Source organism: Dipodomys ordii, unplaced genomic scaffold (assembly GCF_000151885.1).
Source record: "Dipodomys ordii isolate 6190 unplaced genomic scaffold, Dord_2.0 Scaffold154, whole genome shotgun sequence".
NCBI lineage: Eukaryota > Metazoa > Chordata > Mammalia > Rodentia > Heteromyidae > Dipodomys > Dipodomys ordii.
In genome coordinates, this window is record NW_012267370.1 from 1569327 (window position 1) to 1595743 (window position 26417).

Here is a 26417-nt window from a genome sequence, read left to right on the forward strand (position 1 = left end):
TTCATCTCTCTGAGAGTCATTCATTCATTCATTCATTTGGGTTAACAATTTCTCTGCCAGTGAGAAAAAGCCATTCCCAAACTCCCTGATGAGGTACCCTCCTTGGATCCCTACAGACCCCAGGCCATTCAGAAAGAGCTTATCCGAATACACACTGTAGTAGTTGCTCAAGATACACAAAGAGAAGGGGAACTGAACAAGACAACTCAGAACAAGAATCTTTGGCCAATGAGAAAATATAAACCTCTAAGGAGACCTGATTAAGTCCAGGGACAATGTATTAATGCAAGGAATTTGAGGGTCTTTCTTGGTGGTGCTCATGTTTGTTCAGAAATAATTTAGTCCAGCCTATATTGAGGTTTTCAGAGTTTTAGTAGAATTCTAAGTGCTTTGAGTTCTTCCAGATCTCAAGGGCTACAGTTGAGAACTTGATGATGTTGGAAGATCATCACCCTTTGTTTCATCTTTGCGATATCTGCGATGCCACAGATTCCCTTCAGAGGAAAAAAATAAGGATGGAAATAATAAGGTTAGTACTTTGCCAGATGCTCAAATATGTGAACCTCAAAGAGAGTAAAAATTCTATTAGGAGATAAACTGGTTTGCTTCTATTTTATCAACCGTCTCTGAATCATTGAGAAGGCCAGCTGATACCATATGAGCTAAACACAAATGGGAGGAAGTTTTTGAAACTAAATACATTTTAAGCCAGGCACTGGTAGCTGATGCCTGTAATCCAGCTATTTAGGAAGCTGAGATCTGAGGAATGTGGTTCAAAGCTAGCCTGGGCAGGAAAGTCTATGAGACTCTTACAATTAACCACCCCAAACCGGAAGTGGAGCTGTGGCTCAAAGTGGTAGAGTACTGGCCTTAAGCAGACAAACTCAAGGACAAGGTCTCAAACCTTGAGTTCATTTTAATAGAAAAACAAAATACAAGATAACTCTAATCCTTTTCTGGGAGGAATTTTTAAAGCCTGATATTCTATGGAATGGATATCAGTTCTTTCAGTCTTTAGAAACAACTGCTCTCAAATACCATGGAATACCATGTGGCAGATTCTTAAGGAATCAAACTAGGTTGACCATACTTGGGAAAATACCTCTTATTCCAAGACATTCTCTCTGGTATCTGGGTGAACTCTTAGTTCTTCAAGACCAAAACAAACTGATACCATGGAGCCTTTTTTCTGATGCCTGCTACTGCTATTATCTCATAAGTTTTCAGGTTGTCTGGGGCTCTGGATTTAGTAGATACTATAGATATCAGAGTTAACACAACTAACACCTATAAGAACTTTCTTTAGTTCACATTGACTTGCCAACAATGCTTAAGAGCAATTATGAAGAAGGACAAGATAGAACAAAATCAAACAAATCTGTAGAAAACTTTTATTTCCTATTTCTAAGGACTGGCTATATATATAGCAGAAAGTATTTAGATGGATAATTTAACCTTTTCCTATGCTTAGAAATGATTCAAGCAGAAAAATAATTGTTTGATTGCATTTTCTTTTCAGTTGTGCATAGAAATTGTTGTGCTACATAGAAATATTCCTTCTCATGTTGTCCCCCTACTAGTGCCATATAACTTTTTAACTCTTACATTGTCTAAGAGACTGCTTGACATTAACTAATATTGAAAACCACTTGGATTCTCCATAACTACCACACCAATGAATATTTTAAATTGGGGCATCAGGTTCCTTAGAGGCACCCAAGCTACTGGGTATTTTTCCATGAGCTCTATGCTTATAGAGGAGACTTACCAAGAAAACCATGGAATCTTGGGGCTGCTTTAGGCTTGTCTTCCTCTTCTAGCTTTTTTTTCCCAAATTTGAGAAATTTAGCTTTTATCCTGAGGCTTCTACTATCAGTATCAGAAGACTTTTCCTGGGAAACAAAAGCAAGAAGAAGGTTGAAATGGTAGTTACTTAACATTCCAAAATAATTCCTATGGGTCCAGTAAGGTGGTGAACAGGAGAGCTACACAATACAGGCTGATCTACTCTCTATCTAGATATGGGAGACACTCCTACTCACTGGACACATCCTGAGAAAAGAATTGATTATTACCAAGAGCCTACTCATTGCCAGGTACCTTGCTAGATAGGTCAATAAATGTTCTCCTATAAGCTTCAAAATACTCCAATACACCAAAGTGTTTCATATAATTTTTATATTAGAAATAAAGCAGAGGTTCAGGGAGATTTAAATATTACATGTGAAATCATATGACCAGGGATTAGAAGTGTGAAACAATCAGTATCTTAGCTAGCTCATGACACTTGCATGAATTAGAAAAATCCTCTCTTTCATACATACAGTTGATGAATCCCTGCTCAATCTCTTAACCAAGTGCCTCCTATAGGGAAAAAAAACCTGGCCTTCCAGGCTACCCACTTCCAGTCTAGAATGCAAAGGACTCTTTAACCACATCTCTAATTATGAATATGGGCTCTCTTTTTTGCAGATAATATAAGCCTGCTGGTTTAGTCTCACTCCTAAGAAAGTGTTATCAGTATGCTATTAGTCTCAGCATAACAATCTGAGGTTGACTTTCTTGCCAAAAATCCAGCCAAACATATTCCAAGGCACTGGGGTCATCTTCCTTTCAGGATTATTTATACCTCCAATCCTATCTATTAGGAGAAAGGTATAAACTTATCTTCCTCCTCTTCCTGCTCTGACTTCCACTTTACCCTCTATGCCATACTACTACTCCTGGCTATGTATACCAGCTTTCAGAATTAACCTTTCAGAAGTAACTTCAAGGAAAGGCACAAGACTGTACTTGCCACCAAAGCCTTGGAAAGCCCAATGAATAATTGACTCTTAATCTTGTTTTCCCCAGCAAAGTCGCTGGCTTCCCTCTGCCTATCTTCTTTATAGCCTCCTTCTGGAGCTCAGAAAAGAGCTTATGTCCTAGGCCAGGAAGATTCCCATATAAATTAGGATCTCAGGGTATAAACTGTTATTTGCCTAATTTATTTTAGTATCTATCCCATTTGCCTAGCTTAGGAGCTTGGTAAGACATAACTGTACTAAGTAATTATGTAATGGGGATAAAGAGATTACCTTTCTTACTCTCTAATAGTAAGTTTTCTTTCCCCAGAGTATTACTAATCAAGAATATTGAGTACAAAAGGCCTAAGGTACTTGGGTCATCAGCAAAAACATGCAAGAAAATGTTTTCATTTTTAAGGTATGTTATTTATATGGATTGTTCTCCAAAATGGCAGTACACATGTCTAAGTATGTGTATATAACTTGTTCACATGCATATAACTGGTATTGGAACCAGAAAGAAGTATAGTGAGGAGGCAGAGATTCTAACAGATTGAAATGAATGTTTCTGTGGTAGGGAATTTTTAAGAAAAACTGAGAGATCACACAGAGATAATTTAATTATGTGTGAGCATATTTGAGTTATTTAATTTATGAAAAAGGGATAATTCTTCAAAGTTAGAGAAAAGCACAAACTCAAAGCACAACTCATAGTTGTCAAAAATGACATCATCCTTATAACTATGCTATTGCCATTCTTTTTTTTTTGTCAGTCCTGGGCACTGTCCCTGAACTGTTTTTGCTCAAGGTTAGTACTCTTATCACTTTGAGCCACAACTCCTTCTGGTTTTTGGGTGGTTAATTGGAGGTAAGAGTCTCACAGACCTTCCTGCCCAGGCAGTCTTGGAATTGCAATCCTCAGATCTCAGCCTCCAGAGTAGCTAGGATCAGAGGCCTGAGCCACCAGTGCCTGGCCATTCTTTATTTTCTCTTAAGCCACATGTCTGCTGAGGCAGGCACTGGAAAGATCTTGCTAACCTCACAGTGGCAGGAGTCAGGAACAAGGTCACAGGCCGGAAGCAGCAGGGAGAGATAGCATTTGGAAGATTTAACTATCAATATGACCTGAACATCACTTAAACAGTTGTTGCCTGTAAACAGCTGGTATGGCCCTGCTGGTATGAACCAGATGAACTTTAAGCACTTGGTAGCAGGTACTGAGTAGGGAAAGTTTACAGTCAGAATAACATAAAAAAAACAATCTTGCCCTTCCTTGTTTTCTATTTTCTTGCTTTTTTTCTTTCCCTTCCCTCCCTCCCTACCTCCTCCCTCCCTCCCTCCCTCCCTCCCTCCCTCCCTTCCTTCCTTCCTTCCCTCTCTCTCTCTCTCTCTATTTCATTCATTCTTCCTTTCTCACAAGCCACCACTAGGTTTTTGGTGGTTAACTGGACATAAGAATCTCATGGACTTTGCTGCCTGGGCTGGCTTTGAATCAAGGTCCTCAGATCTCAGCCTCCTGAGTAGCTATGATTATGGGTGTGACCTACTGGAGTCCATCCCTTTTCTTTCTTGAACATGTCCTGCTATAGGGTTGGTCTTTTTTTCTGGTTATTTTTCCTTAGTCATCTAACTTTTCATGTTTTCTGCCTTCTTAAGGGGAACAGGATGTCCCATCCAGGTTGAAGTTGAAAGCTGCCACTAACTCCCTCTATTACATCAGGCACTATGTAGGGACCCACATGGAAAGGTAAGGAATCAAGGGAAAATTCCTTTCTTCCTTTTTATTTCCAACTTTCCAGGTTACTCACCTCTGGAACAAGGATAGGATTCATCCAAGCGATCTCTGATAGCTTTTCAAACTCTCTATTCATGGCATCTAGAGCATTTTGTAGTGTGGTGTTATCTTCAGCATTTCTCAACTAGTACAGACAGGAAAATCAGTGAGTGTCCAATGCACAGCACCTGCCTTCATAGACTCTTGTTCTCTTCCTTACTACCAGTCCCTGCTTGTGGGGAAGATACTAGAGGGTGAGAATTTATAGCTCCTTTGGTCTATAATCCGTTTTTTTTTTCTTTTTCAAGAAAGGTAGGACTCTTCTTGGGGCTGAGCATGCTCACTGTTTAGCAAGTAAAAGTTTTTTTGTTCAGCATGAATTAGCACTGAGTTTTCCCTTACAGCTTAGGGTCTAGGACAAGAGTCCTACACTTCACTTCAAGTTCCTGGAGCCATCCTAGAGTCCTTCTAGAATAATAGCTACCAAGCTTTGAGCACATGGTGTATGTTAGGCACTGTGCACACAATGTTATTCCAGCTCCCACAATAGCTTTATAATACTTACCAAGATACTTTGATTCTCATTTCATAAGTGAGAAATCAGACTCAAAGAAGTTTAGTGCTCAGGATCAAATGACTAATAGAACCATATCTCAAGATCCTACCTTTCATACAACATTGTTCTAGTTTGCTAGATGCTGGAGGAATCTGTATTACATACGTTCTATAATTTAAAAGCTATTTTGTGAAGTGAGGAAAGAGAGCTAGAGATACACTGCCTCAAATATTTCCTTTCTGACAGAGGACCCGCCTCAATAGGCTATGCTGTAACCCCTAGCCATTTTCTCTTAGTAATTAAAAACAAGTTCCAGGTGACTTGTTCCATAGTTTTGGGAAACCAAGCTTAAGTGTTCCATAGTAGCCACCAGAACCCACAGTATAAACTCCAAATAATGTCATAGAAGATTAAAATAGATTTTTCTAAGACAATCTCTAATTCAGAAGATTATTTATATTCCAGTAGGTAATGAGCTTGGAACACAGAAACATAGTTATATATTTAACTCTGACAGTCTTACAGACAATCTAACCTGGCCTTACTTTCCTTCCTCATTATCTACTTTTCTTTCAATAGAACTTTTGTGGCTTTTTGCTCAAGGCTGATGCTGTACCATTTGAACCATACCTCCATTTCTAGCATTTTTCTAGTTAATTAGAGATAAGAATCTCACAGACTCTTCTTCATGGGCTGGCTTCAAACCACAATCCTTCTATCTCAGTCTCTTGAGTAGGTAGGCTTGAGTCACCAGCACTAGATTATAATAGTTTATTAAATCTTCACAACAATCTAGACTGCTAAGGATTGTAACTCATATTTTGTAGTTATGGAAATAAATACCCAGAGATGTGAAGTTACTTCACACAGCTATTATTTTGAGTTGAATTGTGTCCACTCAAATGTTGAAGTCCCAATTCCCAATATGACTTCATTTGGAATTAAAGTCAATGCAGATATAATTATTGTTGAGGTCATATTGGATAGGGCAGACTCCAGCTCAACATTACTCATATCCTTAGAAGACAGTAAGACAGACACAAAGAGATTGCTATGTGAAGCTGAAGACAGATTAGAATGATAGAGCTATAAACCAACACACACCAAAGATTTCTAGCAAACCACCAGAAATAGAAAAAGGAAAGAAAGTCTTTCTCTACCAGTTTCAGAGGGAGTACAACCCTGCTAACATCTTGATTTGGGATTTCTAGCTTTTAGAACTGCAAGACAGTACGTTTCTGTTGTTCTAAGTTCTTGATACTTAGCTATGGCAGCCTTAAAAATATATAAGTATTAAGTAACAGGTTTAAAATTTGAGCCCAGATTTCTCCAGTCATCCCTTTATTTCAAATTGCCTTCTTTGTACATAGAGAAAGAGGTATGTAGAAACTTGGGATCTATAAAGCAGCTCAAAACTCACTCTTTTATGTTGTATAAGGTATGAAGAGAACAACACTCTACATTTGATTAGCCTAATCTACCTGGGAGATATTTGCCAAGGGAGAGATTTTCTTTCAAGGGTATGTAATCCCTATGACTTAGCATTATCTATGAAGTAATAAAATCAGTGACAATCCTGGTTGACAAAGCAAAACTTCTGGGCAGGCAAAATGTTCCTATGTTTCCAGTACCCTTGAATTAGGTACAAACTGTCGCCATCTTTACATGGGATGCTTTGCCCTCCCATGCTCCAACCCCCTGCACTCACCAAGTTTTCTTCCAGGAAAGCTTTGGTGTCATCGTAGAGCCCTTTAAGACTAAATGTAACATCTACTGCGTCATTTCTGCTTAGAGTCTGAGAGAAGGAGGAAAGGAAAGGAATGGAAAGGAAGTGGACAAAGACAGAAGAGTTGTTGGTTAGTAAGCATGCAGTTGGCTTCTCCATTGGAATGTAGGAACAGGCTAGTAAGATGTGGGCTCTAAATGAAAAAGTAATATTCAAAATATGGCACAAGTGCACCAACCAATCAGAACTGATACTAGCTTTAACTAGTACAGGTGCATCCTATAAATTGGCACAGCACAACTTAGCTTTTAGTATCCTTTATTAGGTATAGTGGGTATAGGAAAATAGGAAATATGTAAACCAGAGAGCAAATATGAGGAGATTAATTGTCCACAGGCTAAAATTATCTTAGTCCTGCCTAATAGAGTTAAGCCCAACTATATAGGCCTTAGGTTCTGGGCCTCCTATAACTAAGTTATGGCCAAAAATAGTCAGCACACATTTTAGCAAACCCTGGCTCTATTATATTTTATCTAGTTCTAAAGTTGCCTATATTTTTGTGCCAGTCCTGGGGCTTAAACTCAGGATCTGGGCATTGTCCCTGAACTTTTTGCTATCACTTGAGCTACAGCTCCATTTCTGGCTTTTTGGTAATTAATTGGGGATCAGCATCTCATGGATTTTCATGCCCAGGTTGGCTTTGAACCATGGTCCTTAGATTTCAGCCTCCCAAGTATCTAGGATTATAGGCACAAGCCACTAGCACTTGCCTTAAAATTATCTTTTTTCCAGTGCTGAAGATCTAACGCAGGGACTTCTGCCTTCTAGCCAAGGGTTCTACCACTTACCAATATCCTCCAGTTCTAAAGTTACTTTTCTTTATTTTTTAACAAAAGGACTTTTTATTGTAAAGATGATATACAAAGCTAAAGTTACTCTTTTTATTGTTGGTTTTGGGCTTGAACTCGGGGCCTGGATGCTGCCCCTGAACTTCTTTGTGCTCAAGGCTAGTGCTCTACAACTGCAGCCACAGCACCACTTCTGATTTTGGAGTGGTTAATTGGAGATGAGTGTTTCACAAGGACTTTTCTGCCTGGGCTGGCTTTGAATCATGATCAAAAGATCTCAGCTTCTTGAGTGTCTAAGATTACAGGCGTGAATTACTGGTGCCTGGCCTAAAGTTGCTTTCTAAAGCATCATTTAGATCTCTTGAGAGTGGGTAAACCATGAGATTCTACATTTGACACTTAAGTGTCTTATCTGGACCTTTCCTACAGGAGGGAAGCCAAAGCACTCTGAAGCTCTGGTTACAGTGGTGAGTGTCATCTTCTGAGGTTACACAGCAAACCACCTGGGATAAGGAAGGTCCGAGACTAAGTTTCTATCCACTCATTAACATTTTTTCCTGAGGCTATGGATAGCTATTGGGAAAGAAATCTTGTCCTCAGATGGATGAAATCTGTTGTGGGATTCCCTAAGGAAGTAGCTTTTTTCTTGCCTTTCAAAAAGTCAAGGAATGCCTTCCTTCTCATCTACTCTCTTCATTGGATCCATGTGCTAATGCACAACCTCTGGTTCACCTTCCTTCCCTTTCAACCCTTTTCTTATCTAATTTGACTCCTGTCCTTCATCTGTCCCTTCCCCCTTACCTCAATGGGAGTACAGTAAACTGCAGCTGCCTCACTGTCAGTGTCTTGTGGATAAAATAGATCATTCAGGATGTTAGTGCTGGCATTTACAGAATCCATGAGGACAGACACATGCTGGTGGACCTTGCTCAGGTCATTGAGGCTGTAATAAAGTAAAGAAAGATAGATGAACTAGAAGCTTTAGGTTTCTGGCCTAGATGCTGATGGGTAAAGTATAGAAATAAAAGCTCTGGGTACTGGATTTTAACTCTTTACTCCTTCTTGTTATTTTTGTTCTCTAGATTGCCACAAATAACAGAAAATGTTTTACTCTTCTCTAAGTATTCATCCTTGTTTATGTTTTTTCTTCTGAATTTAGATACAGATATAGGAATTTGAATAGGTTGAGGGGCTACAATAAAGAAGGGTAGCTCATTCCTGAAGAAACTCCAAGGCCTTTCTGATAGTTAAAGGCAAGGATAAACATTTTTAGTTCTGTTAGGTTGGCAGCAGGAGGAAATCAATATTTATTTCTGGATCTAAGGAAAAATCTTGAAACTAGCTAAATGCTGAAAAAAAAAAGAATATTTCATGCATAGAATTGTCAGGGCTGTTAATCTTCAGAGGATTGGATAAGATACCTCTCTGAGGCCAACTTCCCGAGTAGCTGACAGACAAAAATTGGCTGCTTCTCACTGTTCCTTCTTGGATTTCCTACTCCTGTATCTAGTCAGTTCACTTACCTGCTAATGAGGTTTTCTGCAAGCTGAGCTAAATGCTTCATCTGGGCATATTCCTCATCAGAGAGGCTGTCTTGAGATTCTTGGGAGTCCAGCTGGGGTTGAGGTATAGCTTGAATTTCAGTATGTTTGTTTTCCCATATTTTCATTGAATTCTCAAAGTCCTGTAGATGGGTACAGTGACATATCCTAATGATTGCTGTAGTTATAAGGGCATGTGACAGATCTGAGTCTGACATTTGTTGGTAATGTGTGGGTATAGTGGTTAAAAAGGAAGCAGGGTCCGCTGTTCATTCCCCTGTATACCCATCTATGCCTTTCTCTATTTAACATCTTTTCTGTTCTAGGTACTTCTAGTTTTTGTTGTTTAGACTCTGGGTTATAAGAGATCAATCTTAAATTACACAGATAATTGCTTTCAAGAAGCTTGGATATGAAGACACAATTACCAGCGAGTAAAGTACCTTTCACACTCCTTTCTTTGTCAAATATAGGATATACATTATGATAGAATTTAGAGTAAGACTATCAAATATAATTTGTGTGTTGTGTGTGTGTGTGTGTGTGTGTGTGTGTGTGTGTGCCAGTGCTGAGGCTTGAATTCAATCCCTAAACTTTTTTGCTCAAGGTTAGCACCCTACCACTTGAGCCACACCTCTACTTCTAGCCCTGGTATTTTTCTCTTGGATAGTGGTTTGCAAATGTCATTATGTATTTCAATGTCTTGAGGAATTTCTTTACAAAATACAAGCTCTAGGAACCCCTTCTCTCCATTCTGTTCATTGGGTCTTCTGTGTGACCTAGAAGTATGTATTTATAACCAGCACCCCAGGTGACTGGGGTGCAAGGAGCATGGAACTTCCTTTAGGGGAGTTCTTATTTGCATACTCATGTGCTAGCTATAAATAAAGCAGTGTCAGGACCCAAGATGGGCCTGTCTCCTCTTACCCGATCTCTCATCAACATCTGGGCAGCATTTTTGTATCTAATCTTTATTAGGCCTGGCCTCTGGACCCAGGCTTCCCCATCCACCTGTACTGGAATACCTTCTTCACCATCGATGGTTATCATCACCTCACGGCACTGCCAAAGAAGAGGAGAGAGAATAAAGAAGAAAAAAAATGAAGTAATCACAGTAGACTAATATAGATAATTTCACAGTCACAACCTGAGTCTGAAGTAGCAATGGCAAAGTTATGAATCAGATTGTTCCAAGGAGAAACACCTGTTTCCTATGACCTTTTATTCTTTAGTTCCTGTCATTTCCATCTCTGTCCTCAGCCAGCACTTTCCTGTCTGCCAGATAACCAGCTTTCTTTCACCTTATAACTCCTATACCCAAGTAATCCCTGGTATTACCCCATGACCCCAAAAAACTCAGCCCCTTCTTGGTGCCACTCCAACCCCATGCATACCTGGGCAATTCGATGGTGATGCAAATTGATGATGCGGGACATGGCCATCTGCACAGAACCAAAGATTGCCACGACCTCCAGCTTCCCATCATCTATTGCTGGAGCCTCATATTCCTAAAGAGGAAGAACTGTGTCACACCCCCTCTCCCCTTTGAGAACCATACTTCTTCTATAGCCAACAATTGTGCTTTGAAGACTCCTGATGATATTTTTCTAGTTTATGTAGAGTGGGAAAAAGTTATTAAAAAGGGAAAAGTTGAGGTGAGGAAGCTAATCTGGGAAAAGGATAATGATATTGCAATAACTTTGTAGTCCCCTTTAAGATGACAACTCAAAGCTGTTTTTCCCCTTGTTCAATTTAGCACTATTGATACCCAAAGCCTCATGGCCTTCTTGGGTAAGTTCAGAGGAAATTGTTCATGGTTTGTTTCCCAGGAGATTTTGTTGGTAGACCCCTTTAGGAAAAAGAATACAGCCTGTAACCTTTAGAGGATCTGTCAAGGCTAAGGAGTGGGAAATTTAAAAGCCTAGGCATCACCTAAGAATTAAACTAATCTTAAAGCATTTAGTTAATTCTGTGCTCTGGGATGGTAGTTGCCTAGGCCTGTGGGTATGGCTTCAGTGGTAAAGCACCTACCTAGCAAGTACCAAGTCCTGGATTTTAAACTGCAGTGCTGCCCTTTAAAAATATAGCTATGACTTAGTTGCTCTGGGTCCAAGAATTTACCATCAAGCAGCATCTCCACAGCCCAGAGAAAGTTACTCAGTTAATTCTGAGATGGAATTTGTCTAAAAAAATGATCCTACAGCTACTGCTGTTAAAGATTTCCAGACCACTTCCTTTTCTCCCATTTGCCATTTCCCACTCCAGCCATCCTAACTCCTTTCTGAGAGACTACCAGGTTCATGCCTTCCTCTCACCCTGTTCTCTGTTCCATACTCACCGTGGTTGCTGTATTGCTTCCCCAGAAGTTGACACCTCCAGCATAACTGGTAATATTAAGCACTACAATTCCTTGCAGATTTGGCAAGGAGATAACTTCTCCATCACACTGAAAGAAAGAAAAAAAAGAGTAGTTGTTACTATCTTTTGCGTGATTTGTCTTTTATATGCATGCTTCTTTTTGTCATTGGAATGTCCCAACATGAAGGGACATTTTATATTGTGGATGAGGTTTTAACTCAGTTCCTTGCATTTACAAAGCAGGTGCTTTACCACTGAGCCACACCTACAGCCCCAAATATCCTTCTTAAGGCAGTATTAGGTTTGAATTCAGGGGCTTTTGCTTGCTAGGCAAGAGCTCTACCACTTGAGACACATCCCCAGCCCTTTGAAAGGAAATTTAAGGAAATTGGAAAGGGCTTTCTTTCTCTTTTTTGTCTTTTCTTTTTTTGGTACTGGGGATCAAACCTAGGATATTGCACTTGCTAGGCAAGTGCTTTGCCACAGCTACATCTCAGACCTCTCTTTTCTTCATGCTATCATTTTCTTATCCATAAATGGAAATGTGTGGAGTACTGGTAGCTCGCACCAGTAATCTTAGTTACTCAAGAAGTTTTAAGCCAAGACAGGTAGTAAAATACTCTTATCTCCTGTTCATTGCCAAAAAGCTGGCAGTGTAGCTATAGCTTAAGTGGCCCAGCACTAGTCTTGAGCAAAAACACTCAGGGATAGCCTCAGGAACAGCATACACACACAAAAAAGGAAATTCATCCTCATGCCCTCCCCTTCCTTTCATGCATGATGAGTGAGGATCACAGAATCAAGTCTTTGATCATAGGAGAAAGTTAGTTTCCAAGGCTATGTAATTTCCTTTTTCATACACAGGAAGGACCATTCTTGTTTCTTTTTTATATGACAGTTTTTTAAAATTACCATAAATCAGTTGCACAAGGAGGGTTTTAACTGTGACATTTTCACACAGTATACATCATATACTGTTCAGCCTTACTCTATCATTCTTCCCATTTCAGTCCCCATTAAAACTGTTTCAACAGGTCTCATTGTTTGATTTCAACCACTTCCATTTCTACTAACCTCCAGGTGCAATCGTTCTTCCAGTTTCCTGTAAGACCGCTGCAGTAGTTCCTTGCCTCCCAGAAGACCATACCATATCTTGTTCTTAAAGCGACTACTATAAGGAGATTAAGGAAGAGAAAGATAGTCAGGAGGTAGGATAATATAAAGATAAATGAATGGGGAAAAGGAAAGGGAAACTATTTTATTCATAAATGCCTTCTTCTAGAAGGAATCATGTTAGATGGTAGCTGGTCACAAGAGGTCTACTAGACTGGTATTCTCATCTAGCTACTTCTGGAAACTGATTGACGAGCTTCTCTGAATCTATAGCATTCTGTTGCTAGATAAAATTTCCACTTCTCAAGCTGGTGCAGGTGGTTAATGCTTATAATCCCAGCTACTCAGAAGGTTGAGATCTGAGGATTGTGGTATGAAGGCAGCCTAGGAAGGAAAGCCCGTGATACTCTTATCTCCAATTAACCAGTAAAAAGCCAGAAGTAGAGTTGTGACACAAGTAGTAGAGTACCAATCTTGAGCAAAAATCGTAATAGACAGTGGTTAGGCACTGAGTTTAAGCCCCAGCACTAGCATAGACAAAAATCCCACTTCTCCTTGCTGCCAGTATTGGTCCAGACTTAAAAGAAGCAAGCTATATTTTAAAAAAAATGCTCAAAAAATAGCAATGCTCATAAAAAGCTATGAGTAGAGCTAGCTGACTTACAATAGCTATCCTTACAGTGCCCTTCCAGGAGCACAAGATTTTATTTACTTGGGATCAATTTTATTTTAAACAGCTGGTTCTTTGTAATATTTTGAAGCAGTGACGTTTTGGCAAAGTGGAAGTTGTTTCTAAATAAAAAACCAATATATTAAATACTTAATTAAGTGTCATAGAACAGAGCTCAGCTTAGTAAGAAAAATTTAGAGAGGAGCCACTGGAGGAAATTTAAGACAAGAAAAGGTCAGGAGACTTGAAGTGGAGTTGGGAAGAACAGGGCCTTGCTAATTGTAGGATTTCTGATTAAAAGCAGGCAGGGAGCTTACAAGCACTAGGTAGATATCATTTATGAGCTTTTAAAGCAGAGCCACAGAAATGAGGTTTAAAGTAAATGTTTTCTGGGCATTTTAGTTCACTCATTTATAAAAAACATACAATTATATGAGAATGTAAAATGACTAGAATAATCAAAACAATTTGGGGGGGAGGTAAAGGAACAAGGTTGGAGGATGTTTTCCTCCTGATTTCAAAAATTACTATAAAGCCACAGTTATCAAGGCACTGTATTACTTGCATAGAATGGACACATAGATAGGACAGAAGAGTCCAGAAATAGACCTGTACATTCTGACAAAGACATCGACACCGTTCACTGGGAAAACGATAGATTTAAAAAAAAAAACTGTAGTGGATCCAGTGGCCCAGGCCTGTAATACTGGCTACTCAAGAAGTAGAGATTAGGAGACTGATTTGAGGCCATCCCAGGCAAAAAGTTCCCAGACCCCATCTCATCAGAAAAGGTTGGGTTTGGTGGAGTGTGCCTGTCTTACCATTTATGGCAGGAAGTTTAAAGAAGAGTATGGGTCTTGCAAAAAGCAAGTCTGTATCTCAAAGTTAACAGATCCAAAAGGGTTGTAGGCATGACTCAAGTGGAAAAGCACCAGTTCAAACTGCAATACTGCCCCCAAACAAAGACTATGGTGCTAAGATAATCAGGATGTCCTCATGTACACAAAGATTAATAGAAAGTATAACATGTACTTATGTGTAGGAGCCAAAACAATAAAACTTAACAAGAATACTTAGGAGCAAAATTTTAAGACCTTGGGTTAAGCAAAAATAAGTAAATAAATATTATCAAAAGAAGCCAGCCAGGAGCCAGTGGCTCACCCCTGTAATACTAGCTATTTAAATGGCTGCGATCTGAGGACTGTAGCTCAAAGCCAGCCTGGGCAAGAAACTCTGTGATATTCTCATCTTCAATTAACCAAAAAAAAAGCTGGAAGTGGAGCTGTGGCTCAAGGGGTAAAGTAACATTCTTGAGCAAGCAAGTTCAGTGCTCAGGCCCTGAATTCAAGCACTATTTTGTGCATTCACGTGCAAGCGCACACGCTCACACATACGCACACACACACACACACACACACAGAATCAAAAGCATGGTCCATAGAAAAAATTAATTGGATCTCATCAAAATTCAAAACTTTTTTTTAACTTAAAAAGATACCACTGGACTTGGTGCTGTGGCTCAAGTGGAGAGTGCTTACCTTAACCAAAAGAAGCTCAGGGACAGTGTCTAGGCCCTGAGTTCAAGCCCCAGGACAGGTAAAAAAACAAACAAAATAAAACAAAAAGATACTACTAAGAAAATAAAAAGACTAGCACAGCGTAGAGAAACTATTTGTTATCACATATCTGATAAAGTACTTTTTCTTTTCATCCTAGAACTGCTCTAAAGAAAGAGTTACAGTGGCAAATATATTTAATTTACAAGTACTCTGAGGCTGCCTTAGGGTATATCTGCCTTAAGGTACAAAGGTTCTAGAAGATTAAAAGAGGAAAGGTAAAAAGTACTAGATAAGGTAAAAAAAAGTACTAGATAAGGTAAAAAAAAGGTGGACCCTTTGCAACACTGAAATGTACAAAAGGTTATGTCAAAAACGAACTTTACAAATTTGGTGGGGAGCGGGGCGGGGAGGATTGGGTGGGTGGGGGGAGGATGGGAAGAGATGGGAAGGGGAAACAAAGAGGAGGCCACAATGCTTGATAAGAATTGTACTCATTATCTTGCCCATGTAATTGTAACCCCTCTGTACAGTATTTTCACATTAAATAAAGCAGAAAAAAAAGTACTAGATAAGGTAAAATCCATGAATGAGTAGAACCAGGTTAGGAACACCCAGAACTAGTAAGGAAATGTGTGTGTGTGTGTGTGTGTGTGTGTGTGTGTGTGTGTGAGAGAGAGAGAGAGAGAGAGAGAGAGAGAGAGAGAGAGAGTATGTGTATCCTGGGTGCTGTTCTTGAGCTTTTTGTTCAAGGCTAGTGCTCTATCACTAGTCATAGGTCCACTTCTAGTTTTTTGAGGTTAAATGGAAGTAAGTATTTCATTGACTTTCCTGCCCAATCGGGCTTCAAACCACCATCCTCAGATCTCAGCATCTTGAGTAGCTAGGATTGCAGGCATAAACTACCTGTGCCTGGTATAATAAGGGAATTTTTAATACTTTTTAGCCTTACCAAGCAAAAATAGGCCTAAAGCTACTACCATGACTCTTGCAGAGAGAACAAACCTAGACAAGTCACTAAATGTATTAATATTTCATGCCAATGATACCAATATCTATATGTATACATTAATCTATAAGTATAGGCTAGAAAGAACTCCAAGTTCAGGATGCCATTGGGGTCCTCACAGATAAGCTTACAATTTGGGACAAACTGACCCGCTAGGCTAAGCTTGAGACCAACACATTTTACCTCCAAAAAACCTTTTGTTTTCTGTTGTTTCTCTGAGAAGTAGGGAAAGTAGGAACATATAAGATCTTGTAAATCTGTGATTTCATGCAGAGAAAGGAGTTTCTTTTCCTTACTTGTATTGTCCTGGGCGTTCTTCTCTTCTGGTGTTGAACTCCAGAGAAATTTTCGCATCCAGTCCAATTCCAAAATAGTTGTTCATGACACACTTTTCTTTGAAGCGTCTGAAATCAGTCAAGGGAAAAGACAAACACTAATGAAGAAAAGAAGTGCTTTTGCCGTTTGGTTTAGCAGATATCATCTCCATGGTTAAAAACCACTGAAAGATGGTCTTCTCTACATTGTGTATAAACAATGTTCTTGAGAGGTACATTGAGATTTTCTGTTGTATTAACACTTGATAACTGAGAGGACCACTAAGCTAGTTGGGAAGTTTCTGTGGGATTGGGACTTATAGTAAAGAAGTATCATTTATGATTTTAGCAATCTTTGAAGACATCCAATGTGAATAGCCATATATTTTTCTACAGGGAAATATCACTGGATTATTCCTATGACAAATTTTTGAGCATCCATCCCAGATAAAATGTATCTTGAGAGTTAAGTGTACATCAAAAGGCACATATTTGGGGACAAAAACTGAAAAAAGAGAGCATATAAGTACACAACAACAAAAAAAGTAAGTAGTTTTTTTTGTGTGTTACTTCCATATATCTAGTGTGTCATATCAAAACCCAGTACTGTGCTAGAGCCAGTTCATACTATGCATGTCAACTGATTATGCATAACTGTTCCCAACTGGGTTTTTTTGTGAAAATACTGTACAGAGCGGTTACAATTACATGGGCAAGGTAATGAGTACATTTCTTATCAAGCATTGTTACCTCCTCCTTTGTTTCCCCTTACCATCCCTTCCCATCTTCCCCACCCCCGCCGCTTGCTCCTGTCCCCCCACTTCCCACGCCAAAGTTGTAAAGTTCATTTTTCGACATAATGTCTTGTACATCTCATTGTTGCAATGGGTCCACCTGTATCTCTAGTTAAACAATTTGTTTATTTCCTTCCCCTCCACAAATTATACCAACATCAAATACAGTGAAAACAGGGTTTTTTGTTGTTGTTTTTTGTTTGTTTGTTTTGCTGGTCGTGAGGCCTGGACTCTGGGCCTGGACGCTGTCCCTCAGCTGCTCAGCTCAAGGCTAGCGCCCTACCACTTGAGCCACAGCACCACTTCCAGCTTTTTCTGCTTATGTGGTGCTGAGGAATTGAACCCAGGGCCTCATGCATGCAAGGCAAGCACTCTACCCCTGAGACACCTTCCCAGCCCTGTTCCCAAATTTTAATTCGAAGACATATCAGTATCAGTATCTTGAAATAGTTCATAGTGGGAGGGTTTACACAGGTAACAAATCAGTGCTTCTCTCCCTGGAGAGTGGGTTGTGAAACACTTGCAATGAATGTTGATCAAGCCTCATTAGTAAGATCACTGAGACCTCAGCCATGAATATAAGCTAATGGTGAAGTGCAAGGGAGTTGGTGGTTGGAGGTTAGGAGTAACAATAGTTTTCTTAAATTATTTAAGGAAACATAAATAATGGCTATTTGTGTTCTTTTGAGAAACTAGAAACAGGTATGTTTAGCTATTTAATAATAGGTAACATTTTAGAGATTTTTATCAGCACATATTAGTTGCATAAGGAAGAGTTTCATTGTGACATTTTCATATATATATATATATATATATACATATATATAAAATCACATTCATTCCCTCCATATTTCTCCCTCATCCTTTTTCCTCCTTCTTAAAACAATTTCAGCATGTTCCATTTTTGTATTTTTATACATAAAATACTTTGACAATATTTTCATTTGTCCTTTCCATTGGTCCTCTCTCCACTAATACCCATCTCTAACATGGCCTGTGATCCCTTTTTAATTTTAAAAATTTTAAAAGTAGCTGTTATCTTTTCAAATAGTTACTAAACTGACCCTACCTCTCACATAGAAGATTTACCTTCCTTCACCATAGTCCAGAAATTGGAGTTTCTCTATCTAATATCTAAACCAATGTTAACTGGACTCAAAAATAAATGAATGTGCCAGAATTTGACTGCTTGGAATAGTATAAGGAAGTAGGAGAGAGAGAGAGAGAGATGTCCTTAGATTTGCTACCTTGCCCCTTAAATAATCATTTGTTATTTAGAATCTTCAAGCATTTATAGTTGGTGCTGGTGGCTCATGCCTGTAATCCCAGTTACTTAGGAGGCTGAGATCTAAGGATTGTAGTTTGAAGACAGCACTGGCAGAAAATCCATGAGATTATTATTTCCAATTAACCAGCCAAAAAAAAGTAGAAGTGAAGGTGTGGCTCAAATGTAGAGCTCTAGACCTGAGTGGAAAAAAACAAGTAAGAGCACAAGACCCTAAGTTCAAGCCCCAGTTTTAGCACTAAAAGAATTACAATTAAGAGAAAAAGTAGAAAAATAGTTCTCCGAAGTAACAACTAACACTATTTATAACAATGTTAGTAACTGCTAAAACATATAACACTTAACTGTGGATACTCAACTCAAGAACTTTTCATATATAAGTAAAAAAACCTATGTGACAGTTTCTTTGTCATTATATGTGAGAAAACTGAGGATAACATTGGGAAAGGAAGTGGCACTGTGGCTTAAGTGGTAGAGCACTAGCCTTGAGCACAAAGAGGCCCAGGCCATGAGTTCAAGCCCCAAGACTGGAGAAATATATTGTATGGTTATATGCTATGACACTTTTGGCTGGGAATGTGGCTCAGTGGTAGAGTGCTTGTCTAGCATTCATGAAGCCTTGGCTTTGATTCCTTAGTACCACATAAACAGAAAAGGCCAGAAGTGGCACTGTGGCTCAAGTGGTAGAGTGCTAGCCTTGAGCAAAATAAGCTCAGGGACAGTGACCATTGCCCAGGCCTGAGTTCAAGCCCCAGGATTGGAAAAAAAATGGGTAAGTCATTATCTAGTTCATATGACTAGTAAAAACGAGTCAAGATTTGACTCTTAGTGAGAGGTGGGGTGGGGGTGTGACACGGAAATGGACAGTGGGTACCACCCTTGTCATGAGAGGCTAGCTAAGACCCGAGGAGAAGCTGCATCACCTTCCTTGCCAGTCATTCCCCACCCACCCACCCACCCCCAGCCTTCCCCGTTGACACCATGCTGCAGTTCTTGCTTGTATTTACTTTGGGCAACATGGTTGGTATTTATCTGGCTCAGAACTATGATATACCAAACCTGGCTAAAATAATTGAAGAGAGAGAGCAAAAAGGACTTCAAAGCTAAGAAGAAACCTAGTTCCTGAGGCACTCTCCAGAACTGCCCTTTGGATACACGGATTCTGCCCAGCTGCCCTGGAGAGCTCTTTCACCTATTTCGTCTCAGCCATTGCTTCCTTGCTAGACCCTTGGTGTTGCCTCAGAGCAGATACGGGGCCACAAGTTCAACCTCCTTTCTGCTTCCAACAGTCTTGCCTCTCCCCTATCTTCCTTCTGTCTACTTGGGAGGCTCTAAGACTGGAATTATGGTGTTATATTAGCAAACAAGACCTTTCCTTCATAGTTTCTCCCGTTCTTTATAATTTCTACTATCTTTTCTTAAAGAAAAATTGATGTTTTTTATAGCTGATCAAATATAAGTAATGCTGATTCCATAGTTTAGCAAATATGATGGGTGTTTGTTAAACACTTGTTACTAAATTTTGTTGCCTCAAAATAATTAGAATTAATGTATAGAAGCAAAAAAAGATTTGACGCTTATAAAAAATAAAAAAGTAAAAACGAGTAAAGAATTTTTTAAAAACCCAAAAGTAAAAAAAGAAATTGACACTTGATATTCTGATACTGTGCTCTTAACCAAACAAAGGAAGATACCATTAAAAGATAATCAGTTTAGAGCCAGTGCTCGTGGCCCACATCTGTAATCCTAGCTACTCAGGAGGCTGAGTTCTGAGGATTGAGGTTCTAAGCCAGCCTGGGCAGGAAAGTCCGTGAGACTCTTATCTCCAATTAACCACCAGAAGTATTGCTGTTGACAGTATCCAGGCCCTTAGTTCAAGTTCAAGTTGCAGGACAGGCACACACACACACACACACACACACACACACACACACACACACACACACACACACACAAAACCATAATAGGGGTTAAATACTTACATTGTTTCAGGATTAAAATGTAGATGTTCCAAGTTAAGGTTGTCTAGGTCCTCACTCTTGAGAGAAGGGATAGAAGACAGTGTACCATGAAGAGAACCTAGACACAAATATAACATTGGAGTCTGATGCAAACAAAAACCTCTTTCTCCCTACTTGTGCTCAACCCTGTTTTCTCTGCTGGAGGGAAGTTAAGCTCAATGACTTTCTGCTAAATAATATTCAGAGATCTCATTTGAAAGGGGAATCTTTTTTTTCCAGTCCTGGGTCTTGAACTCAGGGTCTGGGTACTGTCCTTGAGCTTATTTTGTTCAAGGATACCACTCTACCACTTGAGCCACAGTGCCACTTCCAGCTTTTTCTGTTTATGTGGTGCTGAGGAATCAAACCCAGGGCTTCATGCATGCTAGACAAGCACTTTACCACTAAGCCACATTCCCAGCATCTGAAAGGGGAATCTTCTTAGATGGACAGTGAAGCTGGGTGCTAGTGGCTCACACCTATAATCCTAGCTACTCAGGAAATTGAGATCTGAGGATCACCATTTGAAGCCAGCTGGGGCAGAAAAAGTCTGTAAGACTCTTATCTCCAAATAAATCACAGAAAAAACTGTAAGTGGTACTGTAGCTCAAGTAGTAGAGTGCTAGCCTTGAACCAAAGGAGCTCAGAGACAGCACCCAAGCGCAGAGTTCAAGCCTCAGGCAAAAATAAAAATAAAAAATAAAATAAAAAATAAAAAATACCAAGATTATGCTACTTGCTTGTTGGCAGTTAAAGCATTCCCTAATCTTGGTTCTCATAAGGATAGCCTGATATAAGATAATATAGAGCGATCTTATAGTGTGGGGTTTCTGGAAAAGAGGGAGGTTCCTCCCTCTACTTCAAAGAAGGATTATGGCTAATGAGGAATGCATAACAAATATGTATTTTCTTCTTGGGAACTAAATGACAGTGATGAAGGCTAGAATGTTAGAAATAAAGAGTCTTACGGTGTCTTGGGCTCATCTGGTTAAAATCTTCTGAGTCTTCATCTCCCAGGAGTAAAGTTGATGTAAAGTTCTTGACTGATATTGTTTGTCTGGTTTCCTTGTCCAGAACTACAAAAGACAGGGAGGGAGGATTAGTCACATTCATTGAACATTTTTTGAGCATCTGTGTAATGTATTAAATGTCAATCAGTATGTAGACAAGGAGACCCTCATTTTCACTACCACCTATCCTCAGTGATGCTTTAAGTACTTCTGGCTTCCATATTGCATTGTTGCCATGTCTTTTTCATGCCCAAACTTTCTGATTCCCTGGATACTCTGTTAATCACCTACCACACATGGTTGTGAGTAGAACCTTGAGTCCTGGGTATGGATAACAGAGTAGAAAATACTTTGCCCTTCTACTTTCATTCCATTCATTCATTTATTCACATGACTTGTCCAGCCATGTGCCTCTAGGATCATGCTACCCTTTTACTTAGATATCTCATCCATCCCTACCACATCTGAGGTAGTTCCTTCCTTTCAGCAATCTATATGTTTTATAGTTCTGGTTCTTAGCCTGTACCAAAGCTCGTACATTCAATCTGTCCTTTATAAGGAAGCATTTATTTGTCCCTTAGACACAAGATTCACTTCTAAATCTAATATATGTGTTAGTGAAACAGACTGAGGGTCAGTTGTGACAGTGATGGCTGTGTCAGATTAATCTAACTTTCATCATATAGAAATAAAGGCTACGTGTTTAATTCTTTCATATTGAAGAAGAGAAGTTTCCTTTCTTTCTTAGCAACATGGTTGAGGTTATATCTAAAGTTACCTAGACAGGTTAAGGTATCACAAATAAAAGTCAAAGGCCAGCCAAAGGGGATTCCTTTGCTTTATGGAACTTCTGCTTAATTTCAATAGATTAGTTGGTACAAAAATTTTACCAAAGATCAAAATTAGGATACTCTGAATCTTACACTATCTTACCACTCTGTTTTTCAGTCATGATAGGGAAGAGATAGTCACCAAAATGTTATATGAGGAAGTTGAGGCAGCTGGTTTTTTTATACTTAGTTTGAAAACTATCAAGTGTTCTGAGCAATGGCAATCTGTGTCAGAGCCACCAGGATACCTCTTGGGGCCATTATGCCCAATTAATACTGTCAGACATGCAGAGATGAGCACCATTTTTTAAACAAAATAGTCATAGGCTAGTGAGTAGACCTGATGGTTAGAAAAAGACACGAGCATGTAGAAAAAAAGTCCATGACTACAGTTGAAATCCCACAGAGCTTTGAGCCAGGCCACTTAGCACTTGTAATTGTTTAGTGTGAATGTTCTCAAAATAACTAAGAGGGCTGGGAAGGTGGCTCAGTGGTAGAGTGCTTGCCTTGCATGCATGAGGCCCTGGGTTTGATTCCTTAGCACAACATAAGCAGAAAAGGCCAGAAGTGGGGCTGATACTCAAGTGATAGAGTGCTAGCTTTCAGCTGAAGAGCTGAGGGACAGCACTCAGGCCCAGAGTTCAGGCCCCACGACCAAATAAATAAATAAATAAAATAACTAAGTAGAGATAGTTGAGAGGTTAAGAGGAAGAAGGAGTCAAAGGAATTGCTTATAGGGACTGATTGTAACTTTTCACATGAGTTGTCTGAGGACTGACTTCATTAAAAAATACTTTTTTTAAAGACTGACTTCAAGTGAAACATGAATGCAGAATCTAGGCAAGCTTTTGGTAATGAGGTCAGATACTGTTCAATCCATTGAAACTTTCTCTTTCCCCTACCCAATTCCCACACACCTGGTGTTCTTACCTTGTTCAACTTGGAATATGATGAGTTTCAAGGATTTCTGGAGATTCTTGGCTCTTGTGGCCAGATCCAACTTGCATTTGGTTATTTGGTCCGTTTGAGAGACGAAGAAGGGTGTTCCACTTGCTATGCCATCATCTTCACTTTTCTCAGCTGAGGTAGCTGCTGCCTCCTCAGCCAGGATATCAATCAGGACACTGAGCTTATCATACATTAAGTCACTCTAAAAATGAAGAAACAAGATGGGACATTGTCATGAAGGACCAGTGCTTGAGAGGACAGAATGAGGAATATGGCCATAGTTGCACAGAAATGCTGAGCACACAAAGTCATGTGTGAGGTGATGAAGTACAGAGGGGTAAAAAATATACGGGTAGATGTGATACCAAATGCATGATAGTGGAGCAAATACATTAGTTTCTGAGCAGCCTGAAACATCTATATAGGTTTCCTAATCTATCTCAAGTCAGATTGGCCTATAAAGTGATGATGCATAACATGGCAAGTTTAAGAAAGAAACATGTCTACAGTGGCACATGCTTCTATAGATATGAATGTGCCTATATATATATATATATATATATATATATATATATATATATATATATATGATTGAGGTTGTAAATCTGTTGCATGAGTTAAGACATTGATTCCTAGAGCCATCATTTAATGGATGAATATGATGTAAGGTAGGTTACTTGTTCTTGAATGAGCAAACTTTTATTGTTTTAATAGTAATCATAGAAAGTACAGATTTTGTAATTAGTAAAGAACTGATCACAGTTTTTTTTTCCCTTCCCCTACTTCCCTCTTCCAGATAAGAGCAGCTTCTTCTTCACTGAGTTCCCAAAAAGATTTCTGGCAGACTTGCTCCTTTGTCAGACTGATTAATCCTTTTTTTTTCCTTTGTGCCATTACTGGGGCTTGAACTCAGAAGCCTGGGCACTCTCCCTTAGTTTGCTCAAGACTGGCATTCTACCACTTAACCCATGCCTCCACTTCTGGCTTTTTGTGATTAACTGGAGATGAGAGTCTCATGGACTTTTCTGCCTGAGCTGACTTTGAACTGAGATCCTCAGATATCAGCTTGTTGAGTCCCTAGGATTATAGGCACATGAGTCACTGGTCCTGGAATATTCATTTTATTAAAAACTTTATTTGAATTCAATATATCATAAAATCTATCCTTTTAAAGTGCATGTAATTTGATAGTTTATAGTATATTCACAATGTTATATAACCATCACACTATCTAATTTTACAAGATTTCATCCTTCCAAAAGTAACCTACTACTCATTATCAGTCATTCTCTATCCTACCCTTTATATTACTACTCATCTACATTGACCTCTGTGGATTCAGGCAAGTTACTTAACTGTGTTCATCCATACTCTACAACAGCTCTGAGAATTAAATAATTTAACAAACACATCAGAAGCATGCAAAATCTTCTCTGGTACAGAGTAAGTTCTATATAAGTGTTGGCTAGTGTTATAGAGGTGAATATAGGCATATTTCTAGTGTGTATTTGTAGGCGTTTATTTCCAAAAATCATCTCATTTATAACCAGAGTGCACATATATACTTGGGTGTATGCTGTGAGTGGATGCTTGTGGCACTTGTGTTATGAATGTATAGCGTAATTTTCCATTTGGCAAAGATGGAAAATGATGAAATTGGACCTTCTCTATTAAGAAGGCTACTAGCTGCCTCTCTCTGTCTTTCTTTTACAATTTCCAGTAAGAGGCACATTTGCTTTTATTGAAAAGAGGATCTTGGTTCCACAAAGAATATAGACAAAAGGAAAAGAAACTTTCTTTCTTTTTTTTCTTGTCAGTTGTGGGGGCTGGGCACTGTCCCTTAGCCCTTCAGCTAAAGGCTAGCACTCTACCACTTGAGTGTCAGCGCCACTTCCTCCTTGTTCTGCTTATATGGTGCTAAGAAATCAAATCCAGGGCCTCATGCATGCAAGGCACCTTCCCACCTTCCCAGCCCCAGGAAACTTACTTTCAAAATCACAGACTCTACTGCTGTGTTGTTCTGCTTTATCTGCTGCCAGGTCTTTACAATATCAATCACAAAATCTTCTGCTGAAGAGCACAGGAACCTGGAAAGATAAGATAGAATGCATGATGTGCTGTGCTCTGTAAATCCCAGAGCCCTTTTATCTTATAAAATCATTAGTCTCTCTTTCTCTTCCTCTTTGTTTCTTTTCTGATCTCCCCTCATCACTTCCTTGATTTTTTTTCCCACTGTACTTATGGCCAGATAACTTCTATCTCCATTTAATTTTCACACCACTTCTTACGTGAAATACTTAAGGCAGATTGACTGGCATTTCTTAGTCCTATTTCTGAATCTCCAGATTCATCTCTGGTCAGACATTTTATTCTGCATTAGTCAGCTGAGATAATAAAATACAAACATAGTGACTTTAGGAGAGCTCTTTTGTGAAGAGTATTACTCAAATGAGAGTTCTGGAAGGAATAAATGATCCACATAGAAGGGAGGATATGTTACTAAGTTATACAATAGCTGCTAGTTATAAATAAGTGCTACAGAGACCTTTTCCAGTGTCAAAGATGGAAAACAAGGTGTCTATACTGTTGAATGGTCTGGCATGTTGTGCTTCTCTTTGTAAGGTCTGCACAGGGACACCTCCCTACCTCTTGTCTAAGTTTCTGCCCAGTATCTGTTACCTAGGTAACTGGCAGACCTGGAAGCAATCACCTTCCCCTCTTGCTAGGTCACATCATGGGCCACCTCTAGTCACATACCTCCCATCTGACATTAGGAGGGTCCCTGACCCTGAAGTCACATCCGGAATCAGTGTGGCCACACCTTTCCCCCACCTAGCCACACCTCTTCCTGTCCCTCCCCTAGATAAATCCTGACCTAGGGTGGGTCACCCCCTTTCCTTTTCAGCCATGCCTCTCCACTATGCACGCTGGGGGCAGCAGTTCAGTAAATAAATGTCCCCAGTTCAGTAAATAAACTTCTTCTCCTGTCTGAATAGCGCTTGATGTTCTCTTCATCAGCTACCTAATGAAACCTACTTATTTAATATACCTTACATTCTTCTGTAACATTCCTTCCAAATACCTGGCTTATGACTTTGTCTTTTTAGAGCAGCAGGAAGCCTCACCTGAATTTCATCTTTCTTTCTTAAACTTTCTTTTTCTTTTTTTTTGGTCTGGTCATGGGGCTGAACTCTGGGCCTGGGCGCTATCCCTCAGCTCTTCAGCTCAAGGCTAGCGCTCTACCACTTGAGCCACAGCGCCACTTCCGGCTTTTTTCTTTTTGCTTATGTGGTGCTGAG

The 26417-nt window shown here is 39.4% G+C and overlaps 1 protein-coding gene across 1 annotated transcript in view; it reads right to left on the bottom strand.

Moving 5' to 3' along the window:
- Positions 1-414: 414 nt before the first annotated feature.
- Dgkk (diacylglycerol kinase, kappa) overlaps positions 415-26417 on the bottom strand; it is a 114142-nt gene continuing 88139 nt past the window's right edge. Inside the window, exons 14-28 of the mRNA XM_013032353.1 lie at positions 25106-25240; positions 23101-23320; positions 21299-21406; positions 20313-20409; positions 16234-16341; positions 12664-12760; positions 11570-11677; positions 10626-10739; positions 10159-10293; positions 9214-9374; positions 8492-8633; positions 6825-6911; positions 4595-4705; positions 1769-1892; positions 415-494 (exon numbers count right to left, since the gene is read on the bottom strand). Coding sequence (XP_012887807.1) covers positions 415-494; positions 1769-1892; positions 4595-4705; positions 6825-6911; positions 8492-8633; positions 9214-9374; positions 10159-10293; positions 10626-10739; positions 11570-11677; positions 12664-12760; positions 16234-16341; positions 20313-20409; positions 21299-21406; positions 23101-23320; positions 25106-25240 — 1827 coding nt within the window. The remainder of the gene's footprint in view (positions 495-1768; positions 1893-4594; positions 4706-6824; positions 6912-8491; positions 8634-9213; positions 9375-10158; positions 10294-10625; positions 10740-11569; positions 11678-12663; positions 12761-16233; positions 16342-20312; positions 20410-21298; positions 21407-23100; positions 23321-25105; positions 25241-26417) is intronic.